Below are 27716 nucleotides of genomic sequence, written 5' to 3' on the forward strand. Positions count from 1 at the left end.
AGACTGATTTTCTCTCTAGCTATGTGCCACTGCACTGGGTGTCTCACTTCCTGGGTGTTTACTCCCATCCCCTGCAGATGGGATTATTTGCTTGCTAATCTCCATGACTATTTCCAGTCAGAGGTATGTGATTTCTTACAGAATAGAAATTAGAAACATACATTGTTTTAACCCTCCAATGTAAAAAAAAGTCTTGTCCTGTAACTGTGCCAACTTACTAATAATTCAATTACCTACTTGCTAGCAATATAAAAATAGCTACCCACGTTATTGTGCAGAATGACGTCTGTAATTACTTGTTCAGTATCTTGTTACTACCTGAGCACTACCGACACCAGGGTAGGTGTAAATAACATCCACTGTAAGGTCGTTGGAGATGTGAGCACGCTTACCTGTAACGTCGGGGATCCACCGTCAAAACTGAACATATAATAGACTTCAACATATAATATACTTTAAATACCATATGGCAAAATCCTTCAATGGTAAAATCATTTTCACATTGCAAGGCAAAAATAGCCCAAAAATAAGATTTGATGATGCTAACTTCATATATCACTGAAAAAAACCTCCTAGAATTAACTTTGGGAGCAGTAAAGAGGGGATATGAAAGAGAATAACCCTTCTGGCACTTGGTCGAGCATTCTTTTTCCCACCAAGTCAGAGGGGCCAGTTCCCCAGTCCCGTGCTCTCCAGCAGAGGGCACCGCAGAATAAGGACGAGTCCTTGCTGCCTGCGAGCAGCTGCTTCGCAGGTGAAGGCCACAGGAGGAGGGGCGGTTCTGCAGAGGCACTGCCAGCAGCTCTGTCTCCTGCTGCAGCCTTGTTTCCTCCTAATTTTGAGGAGGCTGACAAAGAGGGGAATTGCTTCAGGACAATATGCCCCGAGACCCGGAGCACACCCGTGTTCTTCGTGTGTGTGTAAATTCAGTAATAACACTCCCGCAAGCTGTCCTCTGCTATGCTGGGGGCGAAAATAAAGGCCTAATGTATTCATCAGTAAGTCATTTTTAAGACCAAAAAAAAAAAAAAAAAAAAAGGAGCCTGTAACTTACGAAGCTCATCAAAATGAGTATCGGCTCCATCATTTCCAGGAATTGAGCAAATCAATCTGGCTTTAAGGAAAGTCGTCCATTTGTTTATCAGGCTGCGCTGTCCTCCAACATCATTCTGAAAAAAGGAAAATAATAAAGATACAGAGTTAACATCATTGTTTACAAAGTCAGGGAGCCCAGATTCAGGGCCTTGAACTTTCCAATACAGGAAAAGGCTCCTTAACACTGCATGCTTTCCTCATGGTTGGATGAACGGTGTATACAACAGGGCTATACTGAATGAGCAGAGGTGAGTGGGGCGACAGTGTACATGAATGAGGCCTGCAGTCAAATCTCACCTCTGCATATTTTTGCCCCATGGCCAACAAAGGGCTATTTAACTCTCCAAGTCTCTGTTTCCTCATTGAAAAAATATAGCTAATGCCTTGAAATTGGTTATTTTGATGATTTAATGGAAAAATCTGTGTACAGTGCCTAGCACAGGGCCAGACAACATGTGTTCCATAAATACCAGCCCTGACCTGTATATTATACACATGATGAAGATCATGATATACAGCCTTTAGAAATATGCCTTCCTATAGACTTAAAAAGTCTTTTTTTCCAAAATTAGTGCCTTACCAATTAAGCAATAAGGCAATGTAAACATACATATAAACCAATCTTGTTTTAAATGCTAATTGATGTTTTTCTATACTTTGACTCTGAAATATTTCATTAAAATGTTCTTTAGACACTTACCAAACATAAGCACTTAAATCAATTCAGTAAAATAAATTCAATAATTCAGCATAAAAAGATCTGTGTCTTATTTTTAACTTAATACGTTTCTATGAACATTAAATTAATACAATTTGTTATCTGACTGGACTTGATGTGCTATGTTTACAATAAGTAAGATGACACTGTTTCATGGCATAAATACAGGAAGTACTTAAATTAAACTTTCAAAAATTACTTTTAGAGTCACTATTTCCTTTAATGTATTTACATCTAAATGTAAATTATATAAACATTTTTATCCTTCATGCAATCTATGTTTTATAAGATTAATAAAAAGTTCACTATCAAATACTAACTCTGAATATTTAGGAACTGTATTTCCTGTGCTTCTTTAATCTCTGAAAATTAAATGAAATTACAGAAAAGTATGCAAATGACTACTCCAAACAGGAGAATTCAAAGTCATAGAATTACTTGCTCTTCTTCAAGAAAGTGGGGGGGAAGAAAAGGAAGGGGATGGAAGACAGAGAGCCCTTTGAGTATTATCTTGGGTGATGTGGAAATCCAAATTCCAGATGATATAATTTTAGTAACAGAGCAAATTTCAGAAAGCTATAGATTTGTGGGGGAGCTCAGAAGACAATGAAGTCCCTGAGACCACAGGCTGCAGCCAGCCTTAGCCTTAGCACCTAACACCAGGGGTATCCCAGGGCACCCAGAGTGAATGAATCTCATTTTATTTTGTTTTATTTATTTGAGAGAGAGAGAAAGTACTGGGGGGAGGGACAGAGGGAGAGAAAGAATCTCCAGCAGACTCCTCCCTGAGCATGGAGCCTGACTCGGGGCTCGATCCCAGGACGCCGAGATCATGACCTGAGTCAAAAACCAAAGTTGGAGGCTTAACCAACTGAGCCACCCAGGTGCTCCATGAATCGCACTTTATTTCCCCTCTGCTAAACACCAGAATACTTGTCAGTAATAACTCTGTATAAATAAGTAATAATTTTTATTTTTTTGATGTGTTCTTCAAGTTTATAACAATGTAAAAGGGGAAAAAAAGAAATTCAGGACATTTAAATTCAATATTTCACGTATGAACTAAAGTTTGCACTTGAACAAAAAAATTGCACCTCACAGTTTGCACTACGTCTCTCTCTGTTTTAAATTTTAAATGATCCAAATCGATGTGCACTTAGTCTTGGAACACGTGTAACTGAGTTCATGTGTGTTGGCAGATACATAATATAAACTCAACGATAAGTACAGCAATTGTTTGGAAACTGGACCAACAAAAGACCTTTCTGGTAATAGTATTTTGACACTGATACTGTTTAGAATTGCTGACACATGGTGATAATACATAGCAAAGGAACATTTAGTTGATTTTCTCATAATTATTCATTCTTTCCAGAAACCACACTCCCTACTCTTTTCATCCAACACCTACTGTACATGTTACTAATGTCCTGCTTATCAGGTGTTTAATAATACATGTTTGGTTATTAGTGAGTAACTAAAAATACAAGATAAAAATGATAAATATCCTTAGAAAGTATAGATAAATGCCAAAAAATTTAAGTTTCCTTTGAAATGCCTTTGTAGTGGAAAAAAAGAGGACAGGCATTGCTGTGGAGGTAGGTTCAATGTTATTTTTAAAATGAGAGGTGAATTCAGACATTCATAGATTGGAATATTCAGGAAATATTCTAGGTGCTAGAAATTAGAGAGAAAGGACAATAGGTGGAGCACTTCAGAACATGTATGGAGACCCAGGACAAATTTGGTTTAGATGAAGACTGGGATAAAATGAAAACAGGGGAGGAAAATGTTATAAAAGGAAATCGGGGTGCAATCCAGGAAGCCTTTAATACCAGACCAAAGCATTTATATGTCATTTAATAATATGCTATGTAGTACAAAGAATTACTACAAAGAAGTGGAAGAAAATGAATACATAATAGATTTCACACAATAACCCTCTAAAAACAAACATGTCTGTAATTGCTGTTGAATTTAGGTTTTGTAAATGGTGTTTCCACTCTTGCAGTATAATTGCTCAATAATAAAAATAACCAATATTTCAGCCAGCTATTGGATGATTAATGATGGCTGCAGCTGTGAAGACAGATTTATCTAGACATGACCTTTATTTTTACTGCTCACATCCTCAGATCATTTAATAAATATAAATCCAGATGTTAATATGAATAGGCAAAAACACTAATGCTTCCTTCTAGTAATGGTAAATTCTGTGTTAATGTTTAGTAGGATTTCAGGGAGAAATATGTTACCTAGAGTCACTCAGAAAGAAAGAGATTTTTAAATAAATTTAAAAATAAAAAGTAAGATACCTCCCCATCTTTCTCATGAACTTTGATTTATATCTTTTTAAATTCACATGTTTTTTATAAAAATATAAAATATTTTTATTTTAGCAGAGCCCTACCTGTACTAAGCCAAGTTCTAGTTAATATATTTAAATTTTAGTGCATTCTTCACACACATGTATAATATTTAAAATTTTTCATTGCCCATATTTGCATATTTTGAGTCAGCAAGAAATACTAAAAGTGTTGATTCAATATACACAAGGGAATTTATCAGCTACCATTAATTTAATGCCAGGGACTATGTTTGGTTCACTGCCTTACCCCTAGCAGAGTAGTTGCTTGAATTATTTTGTTAAATGAATAAACAGATACATAATATGTGCTTTACAACATTCCTTTAACAGGTGTATACATCACTACTTCATCATAAAAATTAGCAATGGCATTCTCTTTTAAACATTTTGTGAGATAAAAAGTAACAATAAATGTCCATTTTCAAACAGCACCCTCTTTCTATTTGCAGTTATCATCCTATTTAAGACAAACTATGACAAAATTCTAATGATTCTAGGTTCAAATTTGTTGGATGGGAAAGAGTCTCATACTGTAGCCTGCATACTGTAGTCTCATACTGTAGGCTATATATATATATATATATATATATATATATATATATATATATATATTTAACCTGACAAATGGAAATTGGAATCCTTTGAACAAAAGAATCTTTAAATGTTCCTGCCTATCCATCTAGCAGCCTTCTCTGGCCTCAAGGAATAAAGAAGATAAAAAACAAGCAAAAAAAAAAAAAAAGGTCCAGGTCAAAGATGAAAGCCACCTGCTGTCAGCAGGGAAACAAGTATAATTTCTGGGATACACATTCTCAGGAGTGGATTATAAGCACTTAATGACTGGATAGTAACTCTTACAGACATCCAAGAGCATGACCTGGAATGGCAAAGTTCAATTCACAAGGAGTTGTATTTCTCCTGTAGGCAAGGGTCAGTTGGCTGACTGCTGACCAGCTCTCAGCCCCTGGATTTGTTTGGAAAGCCACAAAATCCCCTGAGAACTTTAAGCCCAGAAGAGGGCTAAAAGGGAGGTAACCACTTTTGTACTAAATTGTCACCTCCTTGCTTATTTTTGTGAAGTTCTAAAGAACGCAACTATCTCACTAACACAATAGATTTACTATTGAGATGTCAGAATCAGCAGCTGAGAGTCACAGGCCACTTCTGTGCCTCTACTCCATCACAGCTTCTTTGTGGTCAGATTGCCAAAAGCCTTGACAGTCTCTACACAGAAATAGAGATGAAAGTAACAAAGAAATTAAATGTAAACCAGCCAGACCACATGGGTTCCATCTGGGTGGTGAGCACAGAGGGTGACTATTTTCTTATTCTCTGTGGCTTTTTACATGTTTGTGACATTTCTTAATTTTAAAAACAGAAAAGATGAAAGATGAAACAAAGAACAATTTACAACCTTTCAGCAGCTTTAAAATAAACTCTCTCTGAGTTGGGTGATTGAGTGACGGCTGCATAGTATAAAATACTATGATCGCTACTTGTAGGCTACTAATGGGTAGATGAGTCAGAAAGCAGGTTAATGGTGATTCCATTTTGCTTCTACTGTCCCAGCAGATTCAAGGTCTTATAAATCTTACATAGACACATAGAGTAGCTACAAACTGTCACACATGAACTTTCATTGAGTATGTCTTTTGACCTTTGGGTCACTATGCTGGGTTCATCTGCTAAACACAATGTTATCTGTATACATCATCCTCTTTGAGGATCTCTTAGGATCTCTCTTTATAAATATGGTCCTTTTCACCTGAATCTCAGGAAAAAGAAGTTCTTGGAAAATATAAGAATTGACTTTCAGCTCCAATGCTCTTCACACCTAAAGACTTTATAAATCAATGAAATCACCGACCCTTCTGTGGACATGTTGTATTCCATTATAATATGGGTTAGCATTCAGACATCTGTAACCATACTAATGAGTTTAAGTTGAAAGACACCAGGCTTTTCTGATCAACAAATACTGAAGAATGACCCATCTTAAGCACTTATAAAAAAGAAAAAAAGAAAGAAAGATTTGATGCTGGAGTCAGACTGGTTCACAAATTCTTCTTTGCTTAAAATCAGTTCTTTTGCCTAATGCTTTTCTGCATCTTTGTGCAGTCAAGAGAATGGAATTCCCAAAACGCTTTGAAAACCCTCATCTATACATCTTTTATGCACACTTCTCCCCAGTTCCAGCCATTAATGACATTTAATGTCAGAGATTAATTAATGAATCAATAACATCTACTTCTTTTGAAGTGTAATCTAAGTACTACAATATTGTAAATCAATGAACATATTTCTTCCATAACTGAAACTGCCCCAATTGAGGTAAACACACAGGCTTCCTATTGATCCTTTTTTACGCATTCAATAAGATTAGAGCAATTTGATACTTTTGTGTTTTCAATGTAAGGTCTGCTGTATTTCAATACATCATTCATATTCTTTATCTGATCTGTCATTTGTGAAAACAGCTGTCCTTTGTGGGGTCTAAACAGTGTCCTGCTGGGATGTGGCTCCTAATCGCCTGAAGACCTGTTACACCAAGAAACACTGGAGATGGGACCACAGCAGCTGACATTTCAGAGCAGCTGCCCACTGTACTCCCCCCGTGCTCCCTCAAACTTCACGCACTTATTTCTAGAGACTTATTTAGAATTTTTGTAAGCCTCAATCCAGATGGTCTGTATGGGGCTGTATAAGTAAATAAAAATGATAAGGGTAATCCAAACACAGAATGGCCTGTTTAGAAGCTGGAAACTATAATGGTGGGTGATGAGACAGAAACAAAAAAGTAGAATCTGGAATAAGTGGTTCCAAGAGCCTCACAAGGAAAGCGTGCCATATACACTAAAGGACAGTATTATTATACTGACAGCAGAGCTGAAATGGGGACATTTTTAATACATTAAATAAACTAATGTTAGTGAATTTACATGGACTGAATCAAATGACAGGACCGTATCATTGTATTTTCCTTTTCAGCCCGGATCTTCCCTCGCAATGTGCTGTAACTACTTTTCATCTTGTTAGCTGTTTCATTGATATGCAAAATAATAATAATGATAATAATAAAGTCATGACCACTAAGAAATAAAAGCAAAATCAAGAGTCTTCTACTTCACCTACAAATAATCTTGAATCTCTCAGTGATAAAAGAAACAAAACTATACAAACTCAAACGTCTCAGACAAAGGAAGAGGAGAACAAAATAGACAAAAAAAACGTGTATGGCAGGTATTAATAAGCATGATAATTTTAAGGCATCCATTCTGAAGAAGCTTTCAAGGTAACCTATATATGTTTTTTTATTTTTTTTCTGGAAAGGACTCTAGCGTTTAGCGATGATTGTTTTCAATTTGCCACTGGAGAATCAAAGTGGAAAACATGTTTTTCGAACTACTCCAAAAGCCTGTAAAGATTATTAGACATGCTGGACCTGATGATACACTCTACTAAAAATCTCAGTATATTTCTAAGAATTTAATAGTTAAAATTAGGTAAATCTAGGCACGGTAAGCAGTTTTTTGTTTTGTTTTGTTTTTCAGGTTAGATCAGAGCTTGGTAAATTAAAAAAAAAAAAAAAAGAAAGAAAGAAAAAAAGAAAGCCACAGGCAACAGTATAAATTCTTGCCTAGGAATTTCTGACAGGAAAACAGATGGAAGTGAAGCAAAAGCACATCTGTAGCTCAGAGCTCTAAATCTCTCATTTAGGTTGTAAGTGACACGTTAAAAGTAAGCAAAAAAAAAAAAAAAAAAAAAAAAAAAAAAAATCCCACAACCCGGCAGAGATCAATACACACAGAATGTGTCATCGGCCTAAAAACACAAATCTTCAAAGGCAGCAATTGTCCAAATAGGACCATATATCAACGTGGACAATGCAAGTGGAATTGAAGCAAAGGTCTATTAATTAGCCCCCCAGGCAAGTGCTGGGAAGGACCATCCAGACTGAATTCCTGGCTGGACAGTGGGAATCCTGCAGAGCAGAGGGGAGAGCTGGCCTAGCCTAGGCTGGCACCCAGAGTGGCTTGCACCTCTAAGCAAGCTGCCCACGGTGCTTCCAACGGTGAAGAGAATCCAAGAGTAACGCGAAACAGCCTCAGGCGAAAAGTTGCAAGCAGGCCCCCCTGGGGTGACTGGCATTTCCACCTGGAACTTGAATTCAGGGACTCACACGGGCAGTGACGACCACCCCCCCCAGAGAAGCAGTGTTCAGGGCGGTTTCACCTGTCCTTTTAGGTGGCATGCACCTTGCCGCAGAGACCCGTGGGACCCACTGCTGGCAGGAGCGGACCGGAGTGGCAGGGGCACCGTTGGGCGCTTGAGAATATTGACCCTATGACAGGATCAAGAATCACAAAGCCAGGCGGGTCTTTAGAGACCATCTAGGCTCAGCCTCATGTGATAAAGATGCGAAAACGGAGTAAGAACTTTGCCTGGCAGGTGGGGACACCCCTGAGAAATAAATCATCAGTAAATGAGTTCTCACACATACAAAGATGGACATGCTGAGTTGGAAAGAGATTCCTTAGATGAAGGTACTTATTCTCTGTCCTTGATCAATATTTTTCTAAGAAATGATACCCTAATTCGGCTTCTTTACTGTTTTGAGGGTGTTTCCCTGTCCATGCCTCTTGTCTAAAAATTTCATAGTTCAAATTGTCGACATATCTCCAAATTCTTTTGACTACGTCCAGCAAGAAGATCCACCCTCCAAGTGCAAATATTGCTAAAAAATGAAGGCAAAATAAGAACAATTTCAGACACTGACGCTAATTAAGTTTGCAGTCTTCCCACTAACCCCTAGTAACTGACCTGTCTCTAACCAGCACCTGTCCCTAACATGCACACACCACCCTTCCACTCCCAGCAGCTAGTTGCCCTGGTCCCGAAAGTGTGAATGTGTATGCGTGATGTGTGCGTGCATGTGCCTGTGTGCACATGATTTTTGATATTTAACTCTCTGTAGTATGACAAGGAACTTACTTATTCACACATCAATCTTCTGCATTATTGACTGCTTGAAAATAGAGACCTACGTCACTCTGGTTTTCCAGTACCTTCCTCAGGATCTGCCATATCCCAATGCATACGATCTCATTTAAGTCTTTCATTTGTTTGGTAACGCAGTCATGGAAGAGACAGGTGCCCCCATTTCCTAAGTTAAGGAGCAGAGCTAGGAAGGCGTCTACACCTAGAGGTGGAAGCCTAGGTCTGCTTTCACATTGAATATCCAACCACTCACACTAAAGGTATTGACGATATCCTTACTGCCAAATCTACTTCCTGATTTGTAATCACATTCTTATCTGACTTCCTTTGGGTGTGTGACCTTACTGACAAGTGCTGTCTTCTTCTTCTTTTTTTTTTTTTTAAGATTTTTTATTTATTTATTCATGAGAGACACACAGAGACAGAGAGAGGCAGAGACACAGGCAGAGGGAGAAGCAGGCTCCATGCAGGGAGCCCGACGTGGGACTTGATCCCGGGACTCCAGGATCATGCCCTGGGCCCAAGGTGGCGCTAAACCGCTGAGCCACCCGAGCTGCCCAACTGCTGTCTTCTTGAAACAACTTTTGCCCTTGACTTGTGACACCACTGTCATCCAATTCCCCACCTAACTATCAAGCTATTTTTTTCTCAATTGCCTTAACAGTCCACTGTTTTTTTCTTAAAAATCATTGTCCCTCAGGATTGGGTCCTTGCTCTTTGATCTTGTACTACGTATTTCCCTGGGGAACTTCACACACTTCCATGACTTCAAGAACTATCAGTATATTGGTGATTTCCAAAGTCATGATTCCAGACACTACTGAGCCTCAGGTTCCTATTTTCCACTGACTATTTGGAAAGCACATCCCAGAGCCAGATCAACTTTAACATATCCAAGTAGAAAATCTCTGCCCATACACTGGTTTTGGTGTTTTTTGTCTCAAATGTCAGAAGATTTCTCTTTTTGAATGTTCCTCATCCCTGCTTATCTTCTGGAAATCACAACGACCAAGAATATAGAGGTCCTTGTCTATAGGCAAGTATCAAAGCCTCGGGGGCAGCAGTAAGAATTAAAATGCATCCAGGATCCAACAGCCTTTCAGATGCATCATGAGGTCCATACTTGCAATATCAGTCCTAGATACAAACGGGGAAGATAAGACTTCCTAAGACTTGAAATTTTATGATATTTTAAAGGGGAAGCAATCACTATCCTAATTTTCCATGTATTCATTATGCTTCTGTCACAGACCAGCTCTTTTGACTTCTTAAATGTTTTTTCCCGCCTCTGAGGTTTCACACGTGCTTTTCCTTCTGCCTGGAATATTCTTCTCTATCTCTGTCAGCTTTGCCCTGCAACTCCTTGATTATTTTCAGTATCTGTTCAAAAGTTACTTTCTCAACAGATCTTTCACAGCCGACCTAAAACCCACCCATTTTTCCTAACCACACCCTGTGATGTTTTTCCCAATTTTAGCACTTAACATACTTTCCGATCATACATTAATCTGTGTTTTCTTGGCCAAGGCATATGTTATTTATTAGGCTGCAAACTCATTAGATACAAGTATCACTTTTTATCTTTTATAAAACTACTGTTTACTTAGCATAGAGTTGTGCACAGGGTTGTTAAGTAAGTGAACACTCTGATAGTCTATATTTATACTGTAGCCAACGGCCATGGGATATCACTTATTTATTTTTATTATTTTAAGTTTTTATTTTAATTCGTTAGTTAACAATACATACGATGCTATTTAAGTCAGACTTATTTAGGGGCTCCTGGGTAGCTCGGTTGCTACCAAGGGCTGCCTTGGGCTCAGGTCGTGATCTCGGGTCCCGGGACCCAGCCCCACACTGAATTCGGCATCCGTCTCCCTGCTCCATGGGGAGTCTGCTTCCCCCTCTCCCTCTGCCCCTCCCCACTGTTCCTGTCCTCTCTCTTTCTCTGTCTCACATAAATCAATCAATCAATCTAAAAATCAAGTAAAATTGGTTAAAATTAAATAACATTAAAAATCAGTCTTCGGTCACGCTAATCGAATGTTAATACAGCCACACGGCTACTGTGTGGGAGCCTGTGCATATGTAATAGTCCCATCATCATGTAAAGTTCAATTGGACAGATAGTCGACACTAAGCAATTAATAAGACACTAGCAATAAATTACGGACTTATTAGACATCTACATCTAGATTCTATGCATTCACAGTTCTACTCATTCCTATCGTCTTTGTGGAACCACCTAACAGGTCCCTAGTCCCAGATATTTCTTAATCCAGATGCGTTCCTCAATTTATTGCTAAGTATATCTACCCATCAAGTCACTTCTCTTCTACTAAACATTTATAACTTCTCGTTGCCTACAAGATAAAGTTGAAACACCTTCATATGGAAACAAGACTTCTTTTCTTCCAATTTACCACTCCAATCTCCAATGACATTGCTGCTCATATACCCGCCTTGAGTTCTACTTAGGAGATTTCATCCTTCTGTAAACCAAATATACCCTGTCACATGCTGCCGGAAAGCCCTATCCTTTCCTTTCCTTGATTTAGTCCTCCTCCCTCTGTAGGATTCAATGTTTGAGCTTCACCAAATACACAGTGTTCTCTGCTCCAACCTCTGTCACATTATACTGTGATTATCTGTTTCTATTTCCATTTCCTTCACTGTACTATGAGGTTTCAAAGAACGGGGACAGTGTTTCACTTATCTACCAATGTCTAGTGTATTGCATTTTGTACAGAACTCATATTTTGTTATTGTCGAAATAATGAAATGATATAATAATGAAAGAGTGGGTTATAGAATTGGAAAGACTCACCCTTATTCTATAAACAATTCTTTGCTAAGTTTTGTATAATTTGCCTATTTCCAAAACCTTCTTTTTATCAATTACTATACGCTACTCAGTCTAATAATATTATCTTTGACAGGTCAATAAAATAAAATAACAATAAATAAATTGAAAGTTGTTAACAATTTAAGAGCTTCCTCCCTCTTCAGCTACTAAAGTATAAACAATTTAGGGGCCCAAAGTCATCAGTTACAAATGGAAACAAATAAAAACAACAAAACCAGAACATTTCTAAGTAAATGAGCTGTAGGAATATCCTGGTGGAAAAGACAGTATAAAGGACTCCCACATTACTAAAAGAATTTGTAAACTCAGTAAAGTATAGACAGTTCACTCTTAATTCTCTCTAATATGACCTCTGACTCCTTGGATCTTTGCTTCTATCTATTGAACTAAATTTTGTTTCATAGCATAGACATACATTTATTATTTCTTAAAAACAGAAAAACAATATTGTAATAGCCCCATGGGGGTAAAGAAAAAATGAACCAACGGAGAGAAATAATATGTTCTGAATAATGTCAGAAGAACATTTCTATGTGAAGATAATATATAACAGCAACAATGATGATGCTCAACAGTTGTTTTCTTTAGTTAAACTTGTTACCATTCTGACATAGTTTTTAAAAGACTTCAAGTCATTTTTAATCTTGTCAGTGCAATCTCCACTTACAAATGCTCACTTTTTGCCACACTTTAATCCTAAATTATTAAGAAAAGTTAAAAACTGGCAAGACATGCTGCAATTAAAAACTTTGAAAGATGCATGCAGAACCAAATATTGCAAACATTTGACCAATGGGTCATATGTGTAGCAGGAAATTCTGAAGATGGTACTAACTGGAAACAGTGCCTGGGTGAAGAGATGTAAGAGGGACCTCCCTTCTTTTTTTTTTTTTTTTTTTTTTAAGGAAATTCATCCATCACATGTCCTTATTTGATCTCACAATTTGTTAGCTTTTTATCCAAACACAATGGCATGACAAAATCTTGCTGTGTGGCCTTAGAGTTTTTTTGTGGTGGGAAGATTCCTGTACTACAATTCTCTCAGCCTTTTCAATTCTATAGAAGATTGTTCATAATTAAGATATCCCAGGGCTGATAATTGGAGTTTATATCATATTTTGAGTACATAAGTTTATAAACAGGGCATCTAAATTTTTCTTTAATATATTTTTCCATCTTTAACTTAGCTTTCAGTATATATAATAATGGGGTAAAAATAGCATTTTGTAATGAATGATTTTCTATCAAATGCTTTAGACCTAGTAAGAAATAAGTATTGAACTCATTCACAAAACCTCACTTGTTATGTATGTTCATCTGAAAGTGACTTGTAAATCTTTTATGACATATATAATGTAGCAGATTTATATAAATGATGTCAATGCACGGCCCAGGTTTTCAGGGTGGGGATGCTGTTGTTATAAAGCATGCTTCAGTACACTAACACACTACAGCTACTCCAAGCAATAGCCATTCATCTCTAGGCAAGAGGCTTCAAGAGAAATTACTGTGAATTCTTGGACTCTGAAAGAATGAGGATGCTTTTTAGAGAATTCTGTCCCCTGGGGGTGAAGGGATCAGTGGGAGACAGCATCACTGGCTAGGACACTAACTAGGTAAAGAATGATGTGTGCTCACAAGCTGGCCTCATTCAAAAGCCATGTTTTCATTAGCACTTTTAAGTGCTGTGATGGTTTGTATTTCTGTCCCTGGAAGTGTTCAAAAGCCTGAGGGTACAGACTGAGACAAAAAAGTGATAGGCTCAAATGGAAGAAAATGAAAAGTTTGTACAAGACCAAAAAAAAGCTTCCTATTGAGAGTATTTATTAACTTAACAGCTCTTCTTCTGAATAACAAGAGTTTATGTGGAAGGTGTCTGGCTATTTAAGAAAAGTTATTTCAAGGAAGATAAAACCAACTAAAAAAATAATATATTGAAATCAAAAGTGTGATTCCAGTAGCATTATTATTCTATAAAGCCTATATTCACTCAAATTAGAACCTGAATGGAAAAAAATGGAAGTGTTTCATAGAATTGCTTTCCTATAACTTACATAAAATGGCAATCTTAAAAAATGAACTTCAGTGTTCTTTAAATGTTTTGCATTTCGGTTTATTTGTTTTTCTCCCTCCTTATCTCATTTATTCTCAAAAACCTAACCTAGATAAATGCTCTAGGAAATATTTACTGTAGTATTACTATAACCATATTTTCAACTTATTTGATCCCTATACAGATACATAATTTTACATGTGTGACGTGTTTTCATAAAATATCAGATCTGATTCTGTTAGTGTTCAAAGTACTACAGTGATTATGTTACTTTCAATTTCAAAATCAAATTTAATGCATAAAAGCATTTTAAATTCCATTGACCAGGAAAATGCAGTGATCTTACTGGGAATAGTGAAAAGTGGCAAAGGGATAACCTGTCAACATAAGGAGCAAGCTGCCAGAGATATAACTCAAACCTGAGTAATAGTTCACACTGGGAAAAAAAAAAAATCCCTATAATACTGGAAAATTTTGAATCTTCTTTTTTCTTTTCACTTTTGGATCCGAAAAATTATTCATGTAGATAGTATGAATTCATCCTACTTATGAATGATGGACGTTAACTTCTTCTTCAACATCACACAATTAATTGTTCATACATATACATACATGCCTTAAGTAACATAAATATATCTTGCCTTACAAACTCTTCCAACTCGAGAAAGGATGGTCTTGTCAGAAGTGGTGCCTTCCTGAGATGATTCCCGAAAGAAGAAATATATTTTATCATCATCTGGATTATAAGTGTCTGGTATAGGGAAAGTTCCAATGAATTTTGCTCCTGTTTGAAAGAAAAAAGCTACAAATTAAAATACTGAAACAGTTCAGCCAAAATAGCGCTAGTGTCTTTGAATGGAAAATAACAGCAGAATAAACAAAACAAAACAAAACAAAAGAATGGAATGTGGGAAATGAGACATATAACAAATAAACATGACACAATGTAAAAATATGTATTAGCACACAGAGGTCTGGAACAAGTTCTCTCGGAACTCCAGGTACTCCAGAGAATGGGTGACAACATGACTGGCTGATATTCACGATTGTTACAACCCAACTAAGTTACTTAGAAATTCCTTTCATATCAGGAGAATCTATGACTTTATATTTTCCTTTTATTTGATGGAGTTATTGTTTTTTTTTTAAAGATTTTATTTATTTATTCGTGAGAGACAGAGAGAGAGGCAGAGACACAGGCAGAGGGAGAATCAGGCTCCATGCAGGCAGCCGGACGTGGGACTTGATCCCAGAACCCCAGGATCACGCCCTAAGCCAAAGGCAGGCACTCAACCGCTGAGCCACCTAGGCATCCCGTAGTCACTGTTTCTTAAATCCTATCTCTCCCATTTACTACAAGGGTGGCCTTATATGAATTTTTTGTCTTCTCTATGCCTCAATTTTTTCATGCCTGATATGAGGCTACCACACATACACCTAGTAGGATAACTGATACAATAACCAAATGAATGAATATATGTAAAACTCTTGCTATATGATAGTGCTTGATACATAATAAGGGTTCAATAAATATTATATTATTAAATAAATCTTGAGGATGATAATCATTATTATGAACACAAACAAGAGAATGATAGAAAATTTAGCATATCCACACACTTGTTTGGATAACAGGTAGCTGATAAAAATAAAATACACAGTTCTAAATGTATTAGCATGGAAATATGTCCATAATACATGACAAGTGAAAAAAATATTAGCAACTCAACTAGCCCCTTGGCATTGCACCAATGAGAAGCCAATTTGTGTTACTAATCCTTTGTTTAAAAAGTATTGGGCATTTTTAAGTCTTGGTTTTATAGAATTGTGAATGAACCAGGTAACAGATCTGTAATGAGGTGATACTAATTCAGAAATAGTTCCTTTGATTAAGATAAACAAAGAGAGTGGTTATTGAGGAAGGAAGGATCTCAATTAAGTAGAAAATATAATATGCCTGGAAGGAAGCCCCCCAGAGCACTCTTTAGGAAGTGAAGCAGGAAGCAAGAGAAGACAAAAAAGTTTCAAACCACAACCATCAGCACAACAAACAAAACAGAGAGTAAGTGGTAGGTGAAAAAGATCAACATTGCCTTATTTGTCATGTACCCCAGGAATCCTGAAAATCATCCCCCTGCTAATGTAGAGCAGTAGGTCAACAGCCCAGTAAACAAAACTTCATAATAGCTCTCTTCAATAAACAAAAGTTAATGTTTGATTCCAAGTGATGGGTAGTTCAGTGTGTATCATGTCAGCTACGCTTGGTCAACTGGGGTCTCCTATCCAATCTCTTCTCCACATAAATGGGAAACTTTAAGAAAGTGAGGGGGAATTATGTGCATGAACTTTCTCTCTTTTGTTCTTTATTATTTCCCTGTTCTTTCCCTGAAGTTTAGAACTCCAATGGATTCTTATGCTCTTGATAATCTCACTTTGATATAGTCCTAGGTTACATAAAAATAAATAAATAAATTTTAGAAAACCATGTAGAGTTTTGCAGCTCCTGGGAGGCTCAGTCTGTCAAGTGTCTGACTCTTGGTTTTGGCTCAAGTCATGATCTCAAGGTCCTGGTATCAAGCTTCACAGTGAGCTCTACGCTCAGCAGGGAGTCTGCTTAAGGATTCTCTGTCTCCTGCTGCCCCCCCTCCCCCACCGTGTAGGAGCAGGACACAAAAGGGATAAACTGAAAATACACATAAATTATAGAAATACGATTGGCTTGTTTTATCTTAGTAAATATTTGAACTTAAAATGGGGATTCACACAAGTAGAATTTATCATAGCACTCAAATATAATTCAAATAAAAGTTCAACATGAAGCATGTCACCCTGTAACATTTGTATCTTATCACTTTAGTGATTGAATTTACAATTTAAAAAAACAACATTGTGGTACAGAATTTACATAGTATCTAGAGAGGAAATAAGAATTTAGTAATGTGAAACAGAAAATCATTACAGGTAAAAGTAATTCCAGTGTGAAACAGAGTTGCTTATAAAGCTTTCCTCAGATACTCAGATGGGCAAAGTGGTTAGAGGAGCCAATTGTTAGGTCTTCACTTGCTTAGAGTTCAACAAAAAAATCAATTCTACAACAAATTAGAATATAAACAGTCTGCAAATAGTCCAAAAATATATGACAATTCATATTCTTCTACTGCAGAAATACACAGAAAAACCTACTTTGGATATTGGAAACCTTATCCAAGTGCAGGTATCACCATGTGAAATGGTCAAAGGTAGACTATGACACTAGTCTAACACTCCAGGTGCTTTATCATCAGTGGGGGAAGCAGAGTAGATATTTTCCCAATGTATATTTCTTTTACCTTTCAACCAATATATCACACAGATGATCAAGAGATCCTAGATGTTCACAGATGAACAATCACTTTATTCAGTGACCAATGATTTTATCGGATTCTCTTTTAAGTGTTGGTTCTCTTTTAAGTACCATAAGACAACCATTTTGGAGTACTGTAAAAAACTGAATGATGGAGTTTTTAAGCCAAATGTTTATTATATGAAGAAACATAATCCTGAAAAATGAGTTAGTATCAAATAATACTCTACTGTGTGATTTAAATAATAAGAATACACATGAGTTAAAAATAAATACATTTCGAGAATACAAAATATTTTTCTTACAGATTCAATTGAGGTCCTGTCTTAGAAGAATATTGATGCTAGTATTTTAATATAGAAACTCTTTCCTGAGCTGCTGCCAAGTTTGAGTAAAAATAGTTATCATTTCATCAGCGTATGACGTGCACAGTTGCTACATTAAATAATTTAAAATGATACCAATAGACACCTGGGCTTTATTATAAGAGCACATTTTTCCCCCTTTGGCATATAAAAGACATGCTCTAATAGTGACGGAGTTTGAAATCATGCATTTTCACAAATGAGCTATTAGCATTAGTACCAACCCATGGAGCCTGCAATACGCATCACTTTCGTTTCTCCCTATAAAGCTCTTTGCACACAGATGAGTTAACAAGTAGTGACTGCCTTAGTTTCCTTTACTCCTTCTAGTATCTTTTTTTTTTTTTTTTTTTTTAAGATTTGATTCATTTATTCATGAGAAACACAGAGAAGAGGCAGAGACACAAGCAGAGGGAGAAGCAGGCTCCATTCAGGGAACCTGATGTGGGAATTGATCCCAGAACTCCAGGATCATGCCCTGAGTCAAAGGCAGACAGACGCTCAACCGCTGAGCCACCCAGGGATCCCATCTTTCTAGTATCTTCTTGCTACCACTTTTTAAAAAGTTACCCTTTTTGGTGGAAGGAGAATTTGGAGACAACAGAACTGTCCAATAAAAATTTCAAATGAAAACTGCCTCCATATGTTAAAAATAAAAATTTAAAACAAAAGTTCTTTTCCACTCCAGGAAAGAAAACAAAAACATATGCATTTGAGGCATCTTTGTTTGTTTTCATTTTCCAAATAGTCATACTTCTAAACTTTATCTTAAAATTCTCACAACAACTCAACTGTATTTGAGTAACCACTCTGATTTGTATTTCTTGATTGTTCTAAGATTAAGTTGATAAAGGAAAGTGAAAAAGAGAAGTGTGGAACCATCAAGGCTTCATCTAGAACTGCCCATAACATTGCATCTTTGCAATTTTTCATGCTCCTGGTGAGGTATTTAATAGATGGATTAGTCTCTCAAAGAAGGAGTCAGGATACCTACTTCTTAAGGCTACTGAAACTGGATTAGACAAAGTCCTAGAGAAATTCTGACAAGGATCCCTGGACTGGCAAGTGAAGAGGATAGCTCCTGGTTAATCTCTGCAGGGCAGAGAACAAAATATGACAAATACACAAACATAAAGGATTCTTTTGACTTATGTAAGATTCACATAGGATCATATTTCTTAAAAGGTTAATTATTTAAACATACTCAATTGCAAATGTAATTTTATTCTTGTATTTCACTTTATCTGAATGTAATAATCTACAAGAGTTTATTCCCAAACAGCTAAAAAGTAGGATTTTAAACTAGATGTGAAAGCATAGAGGACAAAATTTAACAGGAAAACAACTCTCAAACTGTCTAACCAGGAATAAAGCACACAACGATGTTACAACACAGGCGAAATGATCTGACACGGACGCTGACTCCATCGTCTGCAATCCCGAACGTGTGTCAGTTCCTTCTACCTGGCGACACCTTTAGGAAGCTGCTGCCGGAGCGTCACGCACTTGCTGCGTGAACAGGGAAGCAAACCCCGTGGCGGTGGGAGGCCCGGGCCCCCTGCAGACTGCACGGCCGACCCTCCGCTCCCGGGGTCTCAGTCAACGTTGCGGGTCCGGGGCGCGAATCCGTCGGAGGGCCCGGGGGCCTGGCGCGGGATCAGCCGGGGAAGCCACACCTCCGCTCCCGTGGGTGCCACCCGGAGGGGCCTCCCACCCGGGACCGCGGGGCGGCACCTCCCCCTCGGGACCTCCGGTTGCGCTCGCACGACGACGCGGCAGGTAGGCACGGACCCCGTAAGTGGGCCTCCTAAGGCAGGGATGTACACTCTAAAGTGCAGAATTTGATCATGAACTACATGATAAAAAGAAAAAGTGTCTAGAGCAAGAAAGACATCCTGAGTTTTAATCTCCCATCTACTAGCTATGAACGATACATCTGGTTTCTAAGCGATCCCCAACTGTAACATGGGAATAGTAACTCTCTCAGTAAATAGAACAATACCTTAAAAGTGCCTAAAGTAGTGTCCAGCATGGCTGCTATATAAAAGAAGTTTGAAGTACAAGAAATTAGCAGTAAGAAAATGAATTAACGAACAATAACATAGTGGCAAGAACCCAGATGCCAAGTGATGAAGACCCGTGGAAAGGTGGTGGCCATGGCAACAACAAGGCCAATAGATATTTTGACGGAAGTAAAGGCTCCTGGTGATAGATAAGATAAAGGGGGTGTGGAGAGGAAGGAATCAAAGATAACTTCAAGGTAACTGGGTGGATAACGTTCAGAAAGTTAAGATAGAAGTCAGGAAACTGGCATTGAAGGCTAGGTTAGAGAGGGAAACTAAGATAATTTTAAGTTAGACTCACAGGATTTTAGATTTTAGATCCAATTAGTCTTTCACATATCTATATCTATATCTGTATCTGCATATATTTAAAGAAACTCAAGCAAAGGATTGCAACCTAAGGAACATGTAAAAAAAAAATCAAAACACATTAGTGGCACTATCAGGGCAGAGGCTTCGATACCTGTATTCACATTATAGAACAATCGATTTTTTTAAAAATCTGGGATGAAAATGTAAGACACCAAATAAATATTTTTAAAGGCTCTGAGTGGCAGAAAGAGGTTTGGAAATACAGTTTCAAAAAACACGAACACAGGAAACAGTTGGAAATCTGAGAGTGGCTGAGCTCACAGAATTATGAAATGTATGGAGAGAGAAATTAAAAGGGGTCAATGGTTACAAATGCTAAATAGATGTCAGTCAACCACAGGGCCTTCAGGGTTTTAGGACCACCTCCCGCCTTTCTTACCTTTAAGAATAATGACAATGAGGGTGATGACAGCATTGACACTGAACTGCTCTTAAAATTGTCTTCCATCAGACTTCCCAATATGACCCTCCCTATACGATCTAAGTTAATCCTCAGAACACCCTGTGACTAAGCACTATCATTATGATGAACTTTTGACAAAGAATGTAGATGCACAGAAAGGTTTGACCAGGGTCACAAATAAGTGATACTCAGGACTTAAACCTCGGTAATTAAATTCCACAGAAACAGAGCTGTGATTTTTGTCTAAACTCGGACACTTTAAAGAGTCATAGAACATTAGAGGCAGCCTGGAAGTGTCCAGAACAAACCAGGGTCTATGGTCTCCTGGCATCAATCACTAAACATTCTTCCATGAATGAGCCATAAATGTTAGTTCCTGATTCCTAGTCATTCGACTGCATTCTATCCATTGAGACTTCTCTTCTATGTATCTTGTCTGCTTTCTTCCTTTCTACTGACTTCTTTAACTGCAAAGTTTTCTCAGTATCTAAAATCTTCTCTTGAATTCCATTCTCATATCGTTGGATTCTTCTCCTCCCAAACAAGTATCTTCTATTTCAAGTATTTATTGCTGTATTTTCTCACAACTGTCTCCACTGTCAAGACCTATCTTCTGGTCCCACCTTTTTCCTGTATCCTTGCTATGGCTACTTTTTCTATCCTCATTCTTAGTCTTCTCTTCATGCTACTGTCAGTTACCTTTATAAAAAACAAAGATCCAGTTCCCTGATTAACATCAGGGCATGGATGAAGGGAGTGAAAAAGCACAAACTTCACCAGTTAAAATGTAAGTCTTGGGGAAGTAATGTACAGCATGGTGACTGTAGTTAATATACCATATTGCATATCTGAAAGTCACTAAAAGAGTAGATCTTAGGCACACACAAAAAATTTCCATCTATGTATGGTGACAGATGTTAATAGACTTATTGTAGAGATCATTTCGCAATATTATCATTTTGCAATACAAATATCAAATCATTATATTGTACACTTGAGACCAATATAATGTTATGTGTCCATTATATCTAAAAAAAAAAAAAAAAACTAAACCATAGCAGCTAACTTCCTTGTGATGTCAGGATAATATTTACAACTTTCCAGCCCCATCTCTCTCTCTCTCTCTCTTCTAATGCTTCATGCAGTCATCATCTATGAGGTCAGTAACCCTCCCAGGGTCCAAGTCCAGGAACAGAACAGCATTCAGTATGCCAAGGGTCCTCAAAAGTTGTTATTAAATGTTAAACCAACTCAAGCTTTCCTACTTTGTAATTCCCTTCACACAGCACTAAGAAAAGCCCATTAGTCAAATAATAGTTGAATGAAGATTTCCTACATTTATTAATTTAGCAATGCTCCACACTTCTTTACGGACATATCACTGTTATGAAATAAATAGAATTATCTCTGAAAAGAGTGGCAAAATGATGTTATTTGCCATTTGAAGATTAAGAAATACAATCTATAGTTAATTTTAAAGTCATAGCATATCTTGTTACCTAAACAGGTAAGTTTTTCTATTTGGTAAAATCCATAGAGTCACACTCTCAAACCGAGTATGTCCACAAAAACATCACTGCTCAAGAAAGATAGTCTTGCCCTGTCTGAATGTAGAGAAATTAATGAGAAATCACATTGAGATATCTTCCAAATTTGTTTTCCCTATTAATAGGGCTCTTTTGGTCCACAGAGATCCCACTGTTGGGTAAACAAATGGATCTGGAGGTTCTGACTAAAGAAATGTTTTAAAGTGTTTTCCCCTTTTGTTTACATTGTCACTGCTTAAATGATACTGAGAGATAGAGAGATAGCCCCCAGCAACTGCCTACCCAGGCCGCCTCCACTGAAACCCAGTATTTATGGTGGGAATGAGAAATTTGTTTGTCTGCATCAAAGGCCGCGTTAGCCTATTCCTGCCATGCTGGATAATAAAGTCCTATGATAATTAGAAAAGTTTAGACGATCATGATAAAACCCAACCTGCTGTACGGCAGGAGTGCATAAACAAACGTAAATTAGTTAACTAATCAATTAATTCATTGGTGGATTTTTTTTAAACTCAGAATACTGCATGACCTCCAAACAAAAAAGTAATCAGATAAACTAACGTCAATATTAACATGCTTGACATTTTAGAGGGACATGCCAACCCAAGTATAAATTATCTTTAAATAAAGAAGTTAGCACTACCATCTAACTAACCCCTTTGTATTAGGCTCACAGACAGTATGTGGCTTAGTCATTAAAAAAACAGACTGCAGGAGAAAGACTGCCAACTTGAACCCCAGACTCTCCAACTGACAAGTTGTAAGGACTTGACCAAATTACTCAACTTCACTCTACCTTTCTACTCATCTTTAAAAGGTACATTAATAATAATGCATATTTCAGATGTCACTGTGAACATTTAAAAACTCAATCAGAGCATGGAACAGTGTCAAGACACTAGCACACTTCAATAAATGTCAGCTATTATTATTATATACACAGCAGTTTCTGGAGATTTATCTAACTTAGTGGGGAGTTATATCAAATGTATTTTATAATGTGAAGCTAAACCACTTATTCCAAAACACATTTGAGTGAGTAATAATGAGTCTCTTATCTACCCGAAAGCAAAGGCAAAAAAAAAAAAAAAAAAAAAAAAAAAAAAGAAAAGTGAGAAAATCACTAACCATTGAGCCAGTAGTGCTCTGAAATGTCAGTTCTGATGTAATGATGGTCGTGAGTAGGCCCAAGGGAACGCGTGAACGCCGTGTCTTTGCCAAGGAAATCAGAAGCTGTTCCAGAGTAGAGGTACTCATCTGAGGGGGAGAGAGAACACACAGGACTTTTAAGAGTGCAGCAGCAGATCCTATTTGCAATATACTAATCTGATTGCATGATACCAAAGATATTTATTGCTTAACACGAGAAGATAATGTTTCCTAAGTTTTACATTCAAATTTTGAAAAATTTGTAGAGTCGAAGACAAGATAACTCAATGAGCTTTGGTGCGCCGATGCTACATAGCTGAAGATAAAAATGGCCAATCTTCTGAATTAATAACTGCACGTGCATCAGCTTCTCTTATGAATAAGCTCTTCCTCCTTTTCCCTCTCCCCATAAATAATTCAAGGATACATCACAATTGGGAGTTAGTCTCTGTAGCAGCACAAAAAAAAAAATACTAAAAAGTAAATGCTGTAATGAGGAATGGATTGTGTAATGAGTATTTACTTAACCGACACAACCTCAATGACCACAACTTTTCTCTGCCTAACCTCTGCTGAAAGGGAGCTTTCAGCACTGAAGTCATTCTTGGTAATTATAACATGTTGCATTCCTTGTAGCTAATCACATCTCTAATGGTTCTGATAAACAGGAATTCCTGAAAAGGGAAAGATGTGGCTATTACTGCATACCGAACTTCCTTGTCCTGTTATTTATGTAAAATGCATATCCATGTTTTACCAGAAAGAGAGAAGTTTGTGTGTGTGTGTGTGCGTGTGTGTGTTGGTGGGGGAGCAGAAGAGAAAGAACAGGGGAGGAAGAAGGAAGGAAGAGATGGGGGAAGAAGAAGAAAAAAGGATTGGGGGAGTGAAGGAGGAAGGCGTCTGTGTTCCCTATTGCTACGCGGCACTTAGAGGGGGAAAGACAAGAATGCTGTCCCTACAGAAGAATATATTTTCCCTTTGAAAGCTAAGCTTCCATTTTAAGAAATCTTTATAGTCAACAATGTTGAGTACACCTAGTAGATCAAAATTTTTAAAAAAGGCTAATCTCTACAAAGCATTTAGATTTTTAAATGGCTAAGTATAAGAACGAGACACTGTTTTATCACTAAAATCCAATTTTCCTCAGAAACATTATCTTTAAAATTCTGAATTTCTCTAAGTGATTGAGATGCTTCCTAAATCCTTTGATTACGTCCACCTAAATAACCTTTTACTGAACTATTTGAATCAAGCAATATAAATAATGACAAGAGTCAATTTCCAAAGGAAACAAAACAAAACCCAGGAGAGAGAAATCCAGTTAGGTAAAGTAAATGTAGATAGGATATCACTTCCATCTCTTAAAGCAAGTCCCTAAAATACATGGTAAAGGACAATATTTCATGTGTGGGGCAAATTTTTAAAAATGGAAGAAAAAAATAACAATATCAATAAAGTTGGTATCAAAAGTACCAACTACTTGGTAAGAGTAAAGGAAACAAACCATTCATCTGAAACATAAAAACTGTGGATATTTGAACATATTGTCAAAAAAAACGGTGTGTTTCAACCTAAAAATTGCATCTGTATATCCAGACTTTAAAACTGTCTTTTTTGTATTTAAATCACTTAGGGATTTGTAAGAGGGGTCACCGATGCCTACAATCCATTGTTTTTATTACGGGTATGTCAACCCCACTTGACAGATCAGGATCCCAAATCATCTATCCCACTCTCTGAGGATAATGACTGAACATCAGTCATACAATTTTCAAAACACACAAAAACACACACGCTTTCACTTCAAAGGAAGATCACTAGTTCTCACTAAGTAAAAATTAAAATGTCATGGTGCTTCACCCTTATCGTCTATTCAAACATTGATAGACAAGTTAAATAAAAAGAGAGTAAAGGCATGAACCAAACCAAGACAAAAGGTGTCCTCATTATGGTTAAAATTCAGAGGTCATGCCGACATTCCACAGAACAGACTGCAGACCACACAGCACTGCCTTCTTTAAACAGGATAGTCACCTCACAAGCGAATTTAAGATGTAGACAAAGCAAGAGGAGACTGAATGTGCCAGCAAAAATTTCACATTTCCATTAATACAATCAGGTTAATGTGAAATTGAGGGAAAGGGTGTTACAACATTCTATTATCTGTATTCTATCATTTGTTTTATTAATGTATCTACTACATCTTATTATTAATCCTTCCACTCAAATATTCAGCATATTTTGTAACTATGTTTCTTTAAAAATATTTTATTTAAATTCAACTTGCCAACAAATAGTATAACACCCAGTGCTCATCCCATCAAGTGCCTGCCTGTAACTTATTATGTTTAAGGAATTGCTAAATTTAACTTCTATAGTAAGCCAAATAGGGACATAGCTTGGTATAAGAAAATCTGAGACATCTAAATATAAAATTATAGAACAAGTATTATGTGTCATTTGCATTAAAAAGAATTCAACCAGAAGCTCATTTAAAAACTGTGTGGAGGGGCATGTGGGTGGCTCAGTGGGTTAAGTGGCTTCATTGGGCTCAGGACATGATCTTGAGGTCCTGGGATGGAGCCCCACATTGGGTTCCCTGCTCAGCAAGGAGTCTGCTTATCTCTCTCCCTCTGCCCTTCCTCCTCCTTGTGTTCTCTCTCCCTCTCTCTTTTTCTCAAATAAGTAAATATACATTTTAAAAAATGTGTAGAAATGAAGGATTGCTCAGGCCTCCCCTGAGGATAGGATGCTAAATATAGATATTTGGCACTGAAATACTATAATCAAATAGCCAGTGAAAGAATATCCAACATAATCTTTAACTCAATAAGAAAATGTGGTTTAATCTACACATACCTTTTCAGAAAATCACCTAAAAGCAAGAACTGCCTGCTGTTGATCTTACCTGTCATTATCGAAGCAAAAGGCTGCTGAGGATCAAAAGGACATTTCAGTCTGCCAGACTCCAAATTATGTGTGTCCAGTTTGAATATTACTTCCTATTATGAGAAATATTAACACAAGTGAGATTTTTTTTAAATAGCAGAATCAGCAAGAAGATAGGAGATAAGAACTAAATTCTAACTCATTAATTCAACAAAAACTGATTGAGCATATAGCATATGCATCATGCTATGCTCCTTAACTCTTTAGCAAATATTATTTCTGGCAAGGCTCAATTCCCATGCTTTGGTCTGTGCTTGCCCAAAGTCATAATGATAAAATTGAATGAATTTTTCAATCGGAAGTAGTGATATAGCCTTCAATTCACTAAATCTGGACCACTCCCATTATAAAAATCACCATCAAGCACACATATTTCTTTAGCCTAGTAACAAATTAATTGAGCCTAATAAGCTAATTTTCTCATCTAAGAAATGAATTTATGGAGTGCCTGGCTAGCTCAGTTGTTTGAACATGTGACCGTTGATCTCAGATTTGTGAGTTAAATCCCACATCGGGTATAAAGATTACTAAAAGAGAGAGAGAGAAAAATGAATTTACTATAATAATTATACTTCATTACTATTGTGGCTTATTTACTCACATATCTGCAAGTACACCAAAATATGTCTTGTGACATTTTGTGATTTTAGAGACCATAAAAGCATCCTAAGACATGCAGTTCATTTACGGAGCTGTTGATACATGTGGGGGAGAAAAAAAAAACAACAACCCTGTGTAGTATTTTCACTATTATGAAAACACTGTACACATTAAAACCACATAGTTATTTTGGCTGGAATATCTATTTTTATAATAGTGGCCACAGACAGAATGACATTGGCAGACTTTTAATATTCAGGAAAAAATAACATCTTAAGTTGAACTTTCCAAGAAAAATATGAATGTATAATGAATATGGCCCCATGAGTCTGAGTGTTTCATAACAATGACAACACTACCATCCAGCAGAAATGCTGATGACTCACCCTGCATGTGCACTAAGAGAAATCCAACATTTCAGACATTTTCTCTAGATGGTGTATCTACCAAGTTATATCAGAACACATGCGTAATAAGAAAGGAACATTCGGTGCTACTTATCTAGAAAGTAAGCAATGAAGCAAAAGGGACAGAGGAAATGAGATTGTTTGTTGCTTTATGTTGTCATTTCAGATTTGTTTCTTCTGAACAGAACCAACAGTAATGACCACCCCGGGGCACCTGGATGGCTCACACGGTTAAGCGTCTGCCTTCAGCTCAGGTCATGATCACAGGGTCCTGGGATCTAGTCCCTCATCGGACTCCTTGCCCAGTGGGGAGTCTGCTTTTCCCTCTACCCCTCCTCCCTGCTCCCATTCTATCTCTCTCTTAAACAAATAAAGTCTTTCTAAAAAACAGTGGTAGCAATTTAAAAAGCGTGATTGGCA

The 27716-nt window shown here is 37.1% G+C and overlaps 1 protein-coding gene and 1 long non-coding RNA gene across 8 annotated transcripts in view; one reads left to right on the top strand and one right to left on the bottom strand.

Annotated features, from left to right (window-relative positions):
- On the top strand, positions 1-27704 carry LOC112661304 (uncharacterized). Its single transcript, XR_003137592.3, has 3 exons — positions 1-123; positions 19172-19585; positions 27463-27704. It is a non-coding gene; the product is annotated as an uncharacterized LOC112661304 (long non-coding RNA).
- The window catches only part of SEMA3D (semaphorin 3D), a 216974-nt gene that overhangs the window by 61658 nt on the left and 127600 nt on the right, over positions 1-27716 (bottom strand). For all 7 annotated transcript variants that reach the window (XM_035701533.2, XM_025449289.3, XM_035701532.2 and 4 more), the window contains 4 exons: positions 26249-26342; positions 23320-23448; positions 14740-14882; positions 1055-1169 (listed from right to left, as the gene is read on the bottom strand). In XM_035701533.2, coding sequence (XP_035557426.1) covers positions 1055-1169; positions 14740-14882; positions 23320-23448; positions 26249-26342 — 481 coding nt within the window. The remainder of the gene's footprint in view (positions 1-1054; positions 1170-14739; positions 14883-23319; positions 23449-26248; positions 26343-27716) is intronic.

This window comes from Canis lupus, chromosome 18 (genome assembly GCF_003254725.2).
Source record: "Canis lupus dingo isolate Sandy chromosome 18, ASM325472v2, whole genome shotgun sequence".
Classification (NCBI taxonomy): domain Eukaryota; kingdom Metazoa; phylum Chordata; class Mammalia; order Carnivora; family Canidae; genus Canis; species Canis lupus.